At 37.4% G+C, this 14,254-nt stretch overlaps 1 protein-coding gene across 1 annotated transcript; it reads left to right on the top strand.

The window, feature by feature from the left end:
* Window positions 1–814: 814 nt before the first annotated feature.
* LOC110772240 ((R,S)-reticuline 7-O-methyltransferase-like) lies at window positions 815–2,207 on the top strand. Its single transcript, XM_021976665.2, has 2 exons — window positions 815–1,612; window positions 1,791–2,207. Exons 1-2 carry the CDS (start codon window positions 842–844, stop codon window positions 2,085–2,087), a joined length of 1,068 nt encoding a protein of 355 aa, XP_021832357.1. The 5' UTR covers window positions 815–841; the 3' UTR covers window positions 2,088–2,207.
* The last annotated feature ends 12,047 nt before the right edge of the window (window positions 2,208–14,254 follow it).

The raw sequence follows: 14,254 nt of genomic DNA, 5'->3' as shown, positions 1-14,254 counted from the left end.
TCTCCCGTTACAAAATCACCAATCTTCCATATATACCCTCCATCATCGAGGCCTTTCCTGCATGTGTCACCAAAAAATAAAAACTAATTACATCTTGCTTTTCTCTCTTGCTTTTATATCCCCCGTAATAAGAAACTGTTGGCAAGAAAACCATTAGCATGTACCTTAAATCATGCTATGTTATGTCAATTAATGCATCCTTTTTTCTTTCTGAAATTTGGAAGAAGAGGTGAGTTCACACTCCATCAATGTGTCATGAGAATTCGAACCTAAAATCACTGGTTTGTCAGTCAAGATCATTTTTTACTAAACTAAACCCGAGAAAATTGGATTGTGTATTTCCGTGTGATACAAGAGGAACAAATTTTCAGACGATCATGGTTATTATGTTTTTTTTTATCAAGTCATGGTTATTGAAATCCTGGCCACACACCAAAGGTATCAACTTTGATTTGCCACATATCATGGTGTATATGCGTGATGGAAATTTATAGGACGAACTCAGACCATTTTCAGGCGAAACCTGTTGGATTGGACTGTTCTGTGTTTCCTTCTTCTTGTGTATTATTATTTCGTTTCCAGCCCAAAAAACAATAAAAATATACCAGCATGTTAGCTTATCCTGGTCATGATGCAAATCCATTATTGACTAAGTAAAATTGAAAATACACGATTCAAGACTAAACATTAGGTCATATGTCAAGTCAAGATAGATAAGCAAGGAATTCATATGCCAAATCCCGTAAGGAAACGCTAGTATGTTAGGCATTATATCTAATCCCTGCAAAGTTTTAACTATATAAACTAGTTTTTTTTTATTAGTTCTTTGAAAAGAGAGATCATGGCAATGCTAGAAGTGAAGGAAGAGGAAGCCATACTACAAGGCCAAGTTGACATTTTGCGTTACACGTACAACTTTGTTGAGAGCATGGCCTTGAAGTGTGCTGTGGAGCTTGGCATTGCAGACATCATAAACTCTCATGGCCAAGGCCAACCCATCACCTTATCTCAAATTGCACTACAAATTGCCTCACCTTCAACCGACCTTGATCTCCTCTCACGTCTCATGAGATTTTTGGTCCACAGGAACCTCTTCGAGGCAACCATTGATCCAAAAACAGGTGACGCCCTCTACGGCCTCACGAGTTCATCCAAGTGGCTTTTGAGCAATGAGGAGCAAAGCCTGGCCCCTCTAGTGCTCATGGCCAATCAATCCCATCACTTAGCCTCCTGGCATTGCCTAAGCCAATGCATAAAGGAAGGTGGATGTGGGTTTCAGAAAGCAAATGGGTTTAGCTTATATGATATCCCAAGTGAGAAATCTGAATTGGGAAATTACTTCAAAGAGGGTATGGCATGCACGTCTAGAATTGTCATGAAAACAATCTTGTCGACTTATAAACAAGGGTTTGATTGCGTGGGATTGATTGTTGATGTTGGAGGAGGTCTAGGCACGGCTGTGGCTGAGATTGTGAAGGCTCATCCACATATAAGAGGTATCAATTTTGACCTAGCGGACGTGGTGGCTAGGGCACCAAAGTACCCTGGTGTCATCCATGTGGGTGGTGACATGTTTGATGTCATTCCTAAGGCTGATGCCATTTTCATGAAGGTAAGATCCATGCATTACATGCACAAAAATGTTATTTTGTTAGACTTTGAACATGAATCTTTAGTCAATTAAATGTGTACCAGAATGTTAGATTTATAGTACTAGTCTGAGAGCCATAATAAGTTTGGTGAGAAGTATGCACTAAAACTAACTCGTGACACTCTAATTTGGGATTCAGTGGATACTTCACAATTGGAATGATGAGAAATGCATTAAAATTCTGAAGAATTGTCGCAAAGCTATCCCTGAGAAAATTGGGAAGGTGGTTATAGTAGATGGGGTTCTTCTTCCAAATAATGGACTGTTGGACTTTTTTGTTCAAAGGTACGACCTGACGATGATGGCACAAACAATAAGTGGGAAGGAGAGAAGTGAAGTTGAATGGGAGAAGCTGCTGAGGGAAGGAGGATTTGGTCGCTATAAGATCATCAAAATCCCAAGCTTTCTATCAATCATAGAAGCTTACCCTGAATGAATTGCATCAATGTTGTTTTGTTTTTATCAAGTGCATCTCAATAAGCAACTCAAGTGCTTAATTATCATGTAATAAGGCTCTACTTGGAAAGTCAAATTTCAATTGTAGAGGATTTAAAAACTTTCTTAGTTCTCTCTCATTATCCTGGGTGCATTGATCAAATTGATGGGTGCTAACGGAAGCCCAAAAGAAGGTTTTGTTATACGGATAAACGAACAAAGTGTCAGCATAAGTTGTCACAACCATCCAAAAAATTATAAACTCGTGTCATGAAGGGAATCATATATTCTTCTTTCAAAAACAGTAAAAGTCAAAAAGAGAAAAGATTAACATCCAAGGCAAGAACATATTCTCATGAAGACAAATGATAGTTACAAATACAAGATAAACAAATTTCAATTATAAATGATAACTATGTGTCTCTTTGTGTGTGTGTGTGAGAGAGAGAGGAGGAGGAATCATTAAAGGGAGATATCGGTTTTAACATTCAAGGTCTAAAGTTTTGATTACTCTTTTGTTTAATCCATCTTGTTGAGCAGAAAAAGGGCAAGCAGATAGGACACAAATCAAACCGAAAGAACGAGAAAAATAGAAAGCCACAAATTAAGGTTTATGAGCTAAAATTATTGATTTATAAGTTAAGGTTATTTTTTAATGGACTAGACCCGAGAAAATTTAATTATGTATTTCCAGACCATACAAGAGGAACAAATCTTAGACGGTCATGGTTATTATGTTTTTTTGATCAAGTCATGGTTATTATGTTTTTTTGATCAAGTCATGGTTATTATGTTGATCCGATATATATAACTTTCACATGTGAGGTCAAGATCGTGATGAGGGCTTTCTCTATAAAGATGAGCTCTGTTGAATTGAAATCATTGTTGAATGTGGGAGGTGGGACCGGAGAGGTTATAGGCGAGATCAAGCAATCCTGGCCACACACCAAAGGTATCAACTTTGATTTACCACATGTCAAGGTGTATATGCGTGATGGAAATTTATAAGACGAACTCAGACCATTTTCAGGCGAAACCTAACCAGTTTTAATCAGTTGGATTGGACTGTTCTGTGTTTCCTTCTTCTTGTGTATTATTATTTCGTTTCCAACCCATAAAACAATAAAAATATACCAGCATGTTAGCTTATCCTGGTTATGATGCAAATCCATTCTTGACTAAGTAGAATTGAAAATACAAGATTCAGACTAAACATTAGGTCATATGTCAAGTCAAGATAGATAAGCAAGGAATTCATATGCCAAATCGCGTGAGGAAACGCTAGTAAGTTAGGCATTATATCTAATCCCTGAAAAGTTTTAACTATAAAACTAAGTTTTTTTATTACTTCTTTGAAGAGAGAGATCATGGCAATGCTAAAAGTGAAGGAAGAGAAAGCCATACTGCAAGGCCAAGTTGACATTTTGCGTTACACGTACAACTTTGTTGAAAGCATGGCCTTGAAGTGTGCTGTGGAGCTTGGCATTGCAGACATCATAAACTCTCATGGCCAAGACCTTGTCCCAAATTGCAGCACAAATCGCCTCACCTTCAATATTGTTACTGTTTTCAAGTATTTTGGAAAAACCAGAGTGAGAAGAATAGGAATAGAAGAAGGAAGAAAGAATTGACAAAATCTCTCTCTGCTATTCGTGTAGCAGAGAACCTTCTCTTTCTTTAGATTGCAAGAATTGGTACAGTATAGCTCACACTCTTGGTGTGAGAATATTACCGTTAAACAACGCCAGCTGGATGCATTACATCACAATGCAATCTCAGCCTTCCATTAAACTAACCAATCAACCTATGACACTTGGCTTATAAACTGAAATACAAGAAAACTAAAATTAACTAAATATGAAATTAGCTTGAGCACTTATAATTCAACACTCCCCTTTAAGTCTTGAGCTGATTTCACTCCAAGCATACCTCTGAGATAATTGAATCGATCTTTGGCCAAGGGTTTGGTGAAGATGTCAGCCAGTTGCTCATTCGTGGGGCAATATTCCAGATTAATAACTCCTTCTTGCAAAGCATCCTTGATGAAATGGTATCTCCTGTCAATATGCTTTGTCTTCTGATGGAATACAGGATTCTTAGTGATTGCTATTGCTGAGATGTTATCACAATGCAATGGAGTAGCTTCGGTTTGAAGCTCTCCAAAATCCTCTAACACAAAACGTAGCCAAATGGCCTGTGTAGTAGCCTCTGCTGCACTGATGTACTCAGCTTCTGCAGTGGACAGTACAACACAATTCTGTTTCACAGAGGCCCAAGAAAACACTCCACTTCCAAAAGTAAAAACATACCCTGATGTGCTCTTGCTATCACCAACTGATCCTCCCCAATCACTGTCACAGTAGCCGATCAGAATTGATTTCCTGCCTTTCACATACTCTAAGCCGTAGTCTAGAGTTCCCTTGACATATCTCAAGACACGTTTAGCTGTTCCATAATGTCTGTTTGTAGGACAGTGCATGAATCTGGCTAGCAGACTTGAAGCATACATGATATCAGGTCTGGTAGCTGTTAAGTACAGTAGACTACCAACAATGCTTCTGAAGTGTTCTTCATTTGCAGCTCCACTTCCATCATCCTTAGCTAGTTTCTCAGTGGCAACAAGAGGTATGGTTACAGATTTGCATTCAGTCAAGCCATATTTGTTCAACAAGGTGCTAGCATACTTCTTTTGATGTAGAAATATACTAGACTCAGTTTGAATAACTCTCATGCCAAGAAAATGATGAAGTAGACCCAAGTCAGTCATCTCATACTTAGCCATCATATCTTCTTTGAATTCAGCCAATAGTGCTTGACTGCTCCCTGTATACACAATATCGTCTACATAGATAGACACAATTAGGATCTCTTTATCTCCCCTGGCTTTGGTGTACAAGGTTGCTTCACTTAAGCTTTTCTCGAAACCACATTGAGAGAAATAGCTATCTATCTCTCCATACCAGGCCCTAGGTGCTTGTTTCAAGCCATATAGAGCCTTATGCAGCTTATATACCTTGTCTTCTTGACCTTGAATCACAAAACCATCCGGTTGAGCAATGTAGACTTCTTCTTGTAACACTCCATTAAGGAAGGCAGACTTCACATCAAGTTGATACAATTTCCAGTTCTTTTGAGCTGCAAGAGCAATAAGTGTTCTGATAGTATCCAATCTGGCTACAGGTGCATACGTTTCATTGTAATCCAGCCCAGGCTTTTGAGCATATCCTTTGGCAACTAAACATGCTTTATTCTTTTGAACTGAACCATCCAAATTTAGCTTAGTCTTGTAAACCCATTTAACTCCAATCACTGGTTTTTCAGATGGTCTATCCACCACTCCCATGTTCCATTCTTTTCAATCATCTGCAATTCATCTTGCATAGCCTTAAGCCAAGATTCATCCTGTGCAGCATCTGCATAGTTTTCTGGTTCCATGATGCACAAGTTACATTGTGCCAGCACATCATCTAGTCTCCTCCACTTCAATGGAGAATGATCATAGGCTTGAGTTCTCCTTTCTTCACTACTTATATCACTTGGAGAATGATCATAGGCCTGAGTTTGAGGTGTAGCCACATCATTGTCATCTGAATTTCCAGAATTGGTATCAAAATTTACTTGATTTCCTACTGAGTATGGTGGCATGTCTGAACCATTGTTATCTGTCCAATTCCAAGCACCTTCTTCATCAATTGTCACATCCCTTGACAATATCAACTTGTTAGAAATTGGATCAAAGATCCTATAACCTTTTTCACAAATTGCATATCCTACAAACACCCCTTTTTTACTCTTTGGTTCCAGTTTGTGTCTCAATTCATTCGGCACATGAACATAACACAAAGAACCGAATATTTTCAGATGTGCAATTCCAGGTTTCCTTCCACTATATGCTTCAAATGGAGTGATGTTGCTGAGGGCTTTGGTAGGACACCTGTTCAACAAGTAAACAGCTGTATGCACTGCTTCAGCCCATAGGAAATAGGGTATTTCCTTCTCATGCAACATTGATTTGGCCATCTCAATAACAGTCCTATTCTTCCTCTCTACCACTCCATTTTGCTGAGGAGTATAGGCCATTGTGAGTTGCCTTTGGATGCCTTGAGTCTCACAAAACTCCACAAATTCTGCAGACAGAAACTCTCCACCTCTGTCGCTTCTGATGCATTTCACTTTGTGTCCAGTTTGTAGTTCAGTCATGGATTTGAACTTCTTGAAACAACTGAAAGCTTCTGACTTATTTCTCAAGAAGTATACCCAAATCATCCTTGTGAAATCATCAATAATCAACATGAAATATCTGTTCTTTGAAACAGATTCATTTCTCATAGGGCCACACAGATCTATATGCACTAATTCAAGTGCCTTGTTTGCTCTTTGAGCTTGTTCCTTTGGAAATACATCCCTGTGTTGTTTTCCCAATTGGCACCCTTCACACACACCACTTTGTTCTTCCAATTGTGGTAAGCCATGCACCATGCCCTTTTCTCTTAACTGGTTCAGACCTTTAAAATGCAAGTGACCTAGTCTCTTATGCCACATCCATGTGCATTGAGTGAAACTGGTTTTCATGAGCAGCTGGTTGTCAGCAAGAAAGGATACCGGATAGCATCTGTTACTCTTCATTGGTACTTTGATGATTAGATAATCCATAGATGGACTATCAAACACCCTGCACATTCCTTCTCCAAACACCAAACAATATCCATGTTTATCCATTTGCCCAACACTGAGTAGGTTTTCCTTCAACCCTGGCAGATACATCACCTCTCTGATGTATTTCCTGCCCTTTTCTGTGTCAATCATCAGTGAACCAATGCCTGCTACATTGACAAGTGCACCAGTCGGCATTTGTACCTTCCCCGTCACATTAGTTCTCACATCAACCAGCAGTTTTAAATCTCCTGTCATATGATTGCTACAACCACTATCAACATACCATTCTCCATTGGCTTTGATTTCAGTGGTTGTGCAATTAGCATAAAACAGATTTCCTGTCACCTCTGTTTGGTTTACATAATTTGCCTTCTGCACATTCTTATTCACAGTACAGTCCCTAGCAAAATGTCCAAATCTATCACAGTTATAGCATTTTGGTTTTCCCTTGTATCTGCACTCACCCAAATGATACTTGGAACACACCTTGCATTGAGGTTTAGCATTCTCCTGGTTTGTGAAATTGACATTCTGTGCAGGATAACTGCTCTGCTGTGACTTGCCTTTTGACTCTCATGGCTTTCCTTTAGGATTCCAATTTCCCTAAGACTTGGATGAACCAGACTGAGATCCATTTTTATTCTGACCTTTGGAACTCACAGTGAATGAGGCAAATGCTTTTTCATGTGTATCAACATTATGCATTTCAAACCGTTGTTCTTGACTCTTCAATATAGCAATCACTTCTTGCAACTCCACTGTTTCCAGATTCTTTGTGTTTTCAATCACAAGACATATAGGGCTCGTTTGGTACACCGTATTAGACTTTGGATAGGAGTAAATAGTCTATGTTAGGTGTTTGGTGTCAACTTGTATTATTTAATTACCCGACTATTTTATACGGGTTGGGCTTTTAATACTCTCCTTACCTGACTAACTAATACAACCCACACACCCCGGATTAGATAATACATGCTTAATTATACGGTTAGGGAATAAGAACACGCGTTCTACGAAAAAAGTCAGACGCTCTTTTCATCTTCTTCTCCCTAGGGTTCTCTGCTATCTTCTCCACATGTTATTTTCTTCACTCTTCTCCAGGTATCCATCTCTCACTCTCTCTCTCTTTTTCATACTCTCTCCAATATGCTTCTTCTTTCTTCTTCTCTATTCTTTATATATTTCAATTTTTTATTAAATTTTTGTGGAAATTAGGTTATTAATTTTTCTTTTTTGACATTTTTTTAATCGAATGTTTTCTTTGTATGTGATATATTGATTCAACGTTGTAGGAATATTTAGATTGTTGGTATTAAACAGAGTAGTGGTAGTTTTCGTCCAAAAGCAAACAACTGTGCTAGTGTTGGTAGTTTAGTTGAATACATACATACCTGACGATTAGGTAGCAAAATTACAAAATTAAAATTGTATGAACTTGAATTCTAGGTACCTTTTTTTTTTCTGGGCGACCATGGGCCCTTTATGATGTTTTCCTCTTGAACCATTTTCTTGATTGATAAATTTTCTCTCTTCCTTTTCTTTTTACAATTCCCAAGCTTGTGGCCTTGGCTCTTTTGATTGCATTGCTTCTGTTTTGCTGCTACTTTCTCCTTCTTCTTGTTGGACATGGAAACTTTGATGTCCAATACAGACATATGCAGATCAATATTCATAATACAATTCTAATAGTTAAACCACATATATTTATGTATATGCAATCGGGATGGTATTTTGTAGCCTTTTGTCATGTGTAGAATTCTACTTATTGTTGTATTATTCTAATTTCCAAAAAAAAATATGAATCTTATGGTATCTTGTCATATGAATCTTAACAAAAAAAAATTCATGTCATTTGAATCTCAATTTCCATTAAAATTATCAAAGATTTTTTATTTATTTTTAAAATAGTTTGATATGATGTTATCCGGAACATCACCAAACACAGTATAACTTAGTCAGACTATTTATCCGGAACAACACCAAACGCCTTATAATATTATGGATAAATAGTCAGTACTCTCCGGAACAGATTAGTACTATCCGACAGAAATTAGTCAGTACAGTCCGACGTACCAAACGAGCCCATAGGATCATATTTCTTACTTAGACTAATTAAGACCTTTTGAACCTGCCTCTCCTTTGAAAGCACTTCACCAAACGTTTTCATTTGGTTGATCAATTCATTTAGTCTAGTAAGATAATTAGATAAGGTTTAATTATCATGCATCCTAGTGTACTCAAATTCACGTCTGAGATTTTGAAGTTTTACCGATCTAACACGCTCTCCACCATGATATTCTGAGTACAGCAGATCCCAAGCCATCTTTGCAGAGTCAGCATTTGCAATCCTTGGAAAGATCTGATCAGAAACTGCATTTTGGATAATTCCAAGAGCTTTCGCATCCTTCATGAGAATGGCAGCTGCTTTCTCTTCATCCTCTTCTTTTGAGATTTCCTCAGTTGTCTTCTTCTTCTTTGAATCTGATGAAGGAAGTCCTTTCTCTACCAGATTCGAAAGACCATAAGATCGAAATATGGTAATCATCTTAATCCGCCAAAACTCATAGTTCTCTCCAGAGAAAATTGGAAGTCTCGACTCTGAGCTTCCAGATCCAGCCATTTTGATTTCTGATGCACCTGAAAACAAGTTGTTTTCAGACCCTAAAAAAATGATCGAGCTCACTCAGCTTCGTAAGCTTGAAAATGAACTTCTCCTCGACCGATTTTCTTCACAGAATGAACGCCCCTGTTTAGCTAATCGAACCTGGCTCTGAGGCCATGTTACTGTTTTCAAGTATTTTGGAAAAACCAGAGTGAGAAGAAGAGGAATAGAAGAAGGAAGAAAGAATTGACAAAATCTCTCTCTGCTATTCGTGTAGCAGAGAACCTTCTCTTTCTTTAGATTGCAAGAATTGGTACAGTATAGCTCACACTCTTGGTGTGAGAATATTACCGTTAAACAACGCCAGCTGGATGCATTACATCACAATGCAATCTCAGCGTTCCATTAAACTAACCAATCAACCTATGACACTTGGCTTATAAACTGAAATACAAGAAAACTAAAATTAACTAAATATGAAATTAGCTTGAGCACTTATAATTCAACAAATATCTCCTCTCACGTCTCATGAGATTTTTCCAATCTACTATAACCACCTTCCCAATTTTCTCAGAGATAGCTTCGCGATAATTCTTCAGAATTTCAATGCATTTCTCATTATTCCAATTGTGCAGTATCCACTGAATCAAAGGTGCGACCTAACGATGATGGCACAAACCATAAGTGGGAAGGAGAGAAGTAAAGTTGAATGGAAGAGGCCGAAGAGGGTGCATTGATCAAATTGATCGGTGCATTTGGAAGCTCAAAATTAGGTTTTGTTCAACCATTGCTGGGCTGTGCTCAACCCACCAAGCTGCAGGCTAAAAGCCCTGTAAGGCCTTCTCCCTCAATTGGGTGTTTTATGATTTTCACAAGTCCAAAATAGAATCTGTTCATCAATCACCATCGTTTGACAAAACACAACTTTAGAGTAATGCCTAATTGACAAAATGAACAGCCATCTTTTGGAAACCAATTATTTACTAGCTTTCAACTTATACGTACGATACACAAATGAACAAATTTGATCTAAGAGAATAATATTTATATTCGATTTGCCAAAGAAACAAATTTGATTCCATGTGGAAAATTGAGAAGGTTCGAGTTATACTTGAACATGTACTATACATGAAAAAGATAATATAATTTGTACTTGGAATCATTAATATTAGTAGGTGATACCGTGATAATATCGAACTTTGAACGTATTTGCACTCGAGATACTCATAAAACACAACAATTTATTTTCTTTTTTTATTATTGAAAAAGCGATAGTAATTTATTGATAAAAATAGAAAAAAAAAGTACAGAGCAGTCATAGTGTCAAATATGAGTACAACATCTCTAGTGACCAAACACAAAAACAATTTGGTTTGATCCGAAGAGAATTACGCATAAACATAAAAAGTCTTAAAACTCCGATTTGGTAGACAAAAGCACTTATACTCATACTTACAATACAGATACACCGTGTAACGGCAGTAATGGCAAATCCATATCGAAAAGTCGAAAAGTAAAATACAAACTTCAGCAAACTCCTAAAGAGTTTCTAAGAATTATTATACTACAACAAACAAAGAAACAAGAACACCGCTCCACATCCTCTCCGGCAAACCGAAAAGACTCGTAGTGCCATACAGGCTAAACCCATAGTGTCTTACTGGCTAAATCCATAGTGTCTTACTGGCTAAACTCACAGTGCCGCAACAGCAAAACCCAATCCAACACAAACCGTTAACTTTCATTTTTGTAGCCCCAAATCCAAAACTATAGAAAAACCTTGTGTGCGTGGACCAAGCGGAAACTACATCATGGTGACTACAGTGATTTGCAGTGACTGCTTCAACAACACAACAAAACAAAAGACGTTGGGTCGACAGCTACCACAACCCATCCATCCCAGCGACAGCAAATCTAGCAACACAATCAAGTAAAAGATCCAACAGCAACATAAATCCACCAAGAACCTACAACAAAAACACACAAAACAAACAAACAAATTCCAAGATCCAAACATATCTAGGCAAGAGGATTCAAGATCCAAATAGATCTCGACTCCAAAAGTCTCCCCAAAAGATGAGGGAGGGAAGACTGGAGCAGAGAGAGTTAGAGAAACTACAATGGAAAGAGAAGAGAGGGGAAGAACTAGGAAATAGAAGGGTAGGGGAGTAGTGGCAAAGCCAAGATTTTGCATTAAGGGGGCCCTTCACAAAATATTATAAAATAATTTGAATAGGAGCATTCAAGCGCTAACTAGTTAATAATTTAATACGATACTAAGTACTCGGTTTAGCCCACTTCATAATATCATTTCATATTGATTAATAATTTATTCGTTCATTACAATCTCTTAATTTCATAGTATAAAATGGTTGAATATTAATCTCATCATCTACACTATTAAAGACTCATAAGTTAATAATTTATATTCCAACAGAGAGAAGAAATACAAAAAAACGTTCATAAATCCCAATATTAAAGTACTCTACTCATACATGGAAAAAGGGAGGGAAAAAAAATCACAAAGCTTAAGCTTAAGTTAAACAAAAGAGAAAGAGAAAGAGAATGAAAAAGATTAGGAGTTTTTAGTGCAAATATCATAACATAACCTAATAGATTTAATTGAAAGCAGAAGAGTGATTAAGAAGTTTAATAGTTAATTTGTAGACAAAAGAACCTAATATATTGTTTATTTTAAAGTAAATATCTCAAATATATTATAATATTTAAATACAAAATAGATTGAGGAGGGGAGGCTTGGGACCACACTAGTCCCTACATGGCTCTGCCCCTGGAGGGGAGGAGGGAGAAAAAGGAGAGACGAGTGGGAAAGGTGTTGGGTGGGGGGGTGGGGGGTGGTGTTGCGAGAAGCCACCGACCCCCAAAGGAGGCAGCAACTGCTGTATAACAGTGCGCATCTTTTAAAAAAATGACCAAAGCACAACAAATTCTTCAAAAGTAGAGAATTTGTCACTTGAGAAACTTAAATTGTCAAATAAATGCTCAATTTGTTAGAATGTGAATTTGATCCACACATTTAAACGTGCGAAAATAGTAATTTAGATTTGGTTACATTAAAAGTTTGATGTCTTGTTGTCATGAATTTGTTTTAGTAGTAAGAAAAAGAAAGGAGAGAAGTTCTTAGCATGGCATGTGGCAAGCTATTATAATGTCAAATGGATTATCAAATTTAGTGAAGTAACATCCCAAGTGCAATACAGCAAATCCATCCATGATCAGTTTCTGTAGACCAAAACAAAGCCCCAATGGAGAATGCCCATGCGTAGTGCAATTTTGATGTTTGTTGGTAGTTGGGCTCCAAAGTCCTTGTATATTTATTTCAGTTCACAACACAACACAACACAACACTATATATATATATATGCATGGTTAGTGGTTGTACTTTTAAGATCAATGACGTTCTTTGTCTAGATAAGATAGTGAAGTTTGGGATTTTCCACTTTGTGAACCAAAAACCCTAATAAGTGGATCACATAGTCGGTTGCACTAAAAAAAGAACCCTCCTCCTCTTAGTCAATGGGATTGTCTTAGAAACCACTAACATTGTACATGTGCCCTGTACATGTACAATAAAGAATTTCATAATTCTGAATTTGGGTTGATGAAATGGAAGCGTGGGTTCAATATCCAATTTTTTATATTTTAAGATTTAGGTCTTGTGCATTATTGGATGACATGGGGATATAAAGAGATAAGCAATGGAGCACTAGCTAATGGCATTCAAAAACACTTAACCCCTAGCTAGAGCTTGAGAAAATTAGTATATCATTGTAAACTCAATGTGCGATAGGCCAGTTGACCAAAGTACTGTATCCGCTTCATCGAACCCGAGTTTGATTCCTCACTCCGTACAATTGTTATTTTTTTTTTTATAAATAAAAAATAAAAAAGTTGTATGACAAATTAAAGGTGATTTGCGTTTGGCTTTTAGGACACTAACAAATCTATAACCCTCCTGCTTCCCACTAGAGACATGGACATCCAAGAGAGAGAGTTCTTCTAGGCTTATAGCCAGCCAAACATTCTTTTCACACGGTAAGCTAGTTAGAATGTTTTGGTCTCAATGCCTTAGGCAATAGCTACCACATTTCCTGCCGCACCATTCTCAGGTCTGGTCCTATCCTATATCTATCTCAAAAAGCATGACAGAAAAATGCCACTAGCTCTTTGGATTATATTTATTTATGTCCTAAAACGTTTGTTAATAGCGCTATTATATTAACAAATCATTAATTAAATACCTAATACTTCATATAAATTCACCTTGCTGATCTAATTCCAACCCCCCCAAACAACTCCCAAAATTGTGGTCGACTTGGTTGTATGGTAATCACAACCCTGACAAAAAAACTTGAATATATCCTTCCATGATTCAATTTCTCCACAAATTGACAGGGTGAGACCAAACATTTTATTGCGCCACAATTAAAGCATGACTATTAGCACTTTAATGATGACTCTTTAACCCCAAATATTATTCAATATCCTTGGAGGAACCAATCGACTGAAAACAACAACTTGATGACCTATCGGGTGTTCAATGGCCGCGAGCACATAGAATGACAGAAAACACAGCAGGCCAAGGCAACCTTTTCAAGGCCAGAAAGTGTTTTGGTTGATGCAAGCACAACACAACCATGGACCCCACTTCTCTAGTTTTGTAAGTTAGATTATCCACAAATCCTCATATAATCATTCTTAGTTTCTACTTCTAGACTCAGCCATTTGTGCTTCTCTTTTTCCTAGAGAGATAGAGACCAAGTCTTGTGTGCCAACCAATATGTGGTCATGGACTCACGAGAAATGATCACATATTTGGCACATTTGTAGAAAAAGAAAATTTAAAAATAAAAATAAAAATAAAGTTGCAGGACCAGGACCAGAAGGCA

The sequence above is a fragment of the Prunus avium genome, chromosome 3, assembly GCF_965620075.1.
Source record: "Prunus avium chromosome 3, drPruAviu1.hap1.1, whole genome shotgun sequence".
NCBI classification, from domain to species: Eukaryota; Viridiplantae; Streptophyta; class Magnoliopsida; order Rosales; family Rosaceae; genus Prunus; species Prunus avium.
This window is presented reverse-complemented; position numbering and strand designations above follow the sequence as displayed.

Excerpts from the sequence above, each read along its gene's own strand:
- LOC110772240 (XM_021976665.2), top strand. The coding sequence starts at position 842 with ATGGCAATGCTAGAAGTGAAGGAAGAGGAAGCCATACTACAAGGCCAA. Across the intron at positions 1,613-1,790 it reads CTGATGCCATTTTCATGAAG|TGGATACTTCACAATTGGAA; the intron begins GTAAGATCCATG and ends TTTGGGATTCAG.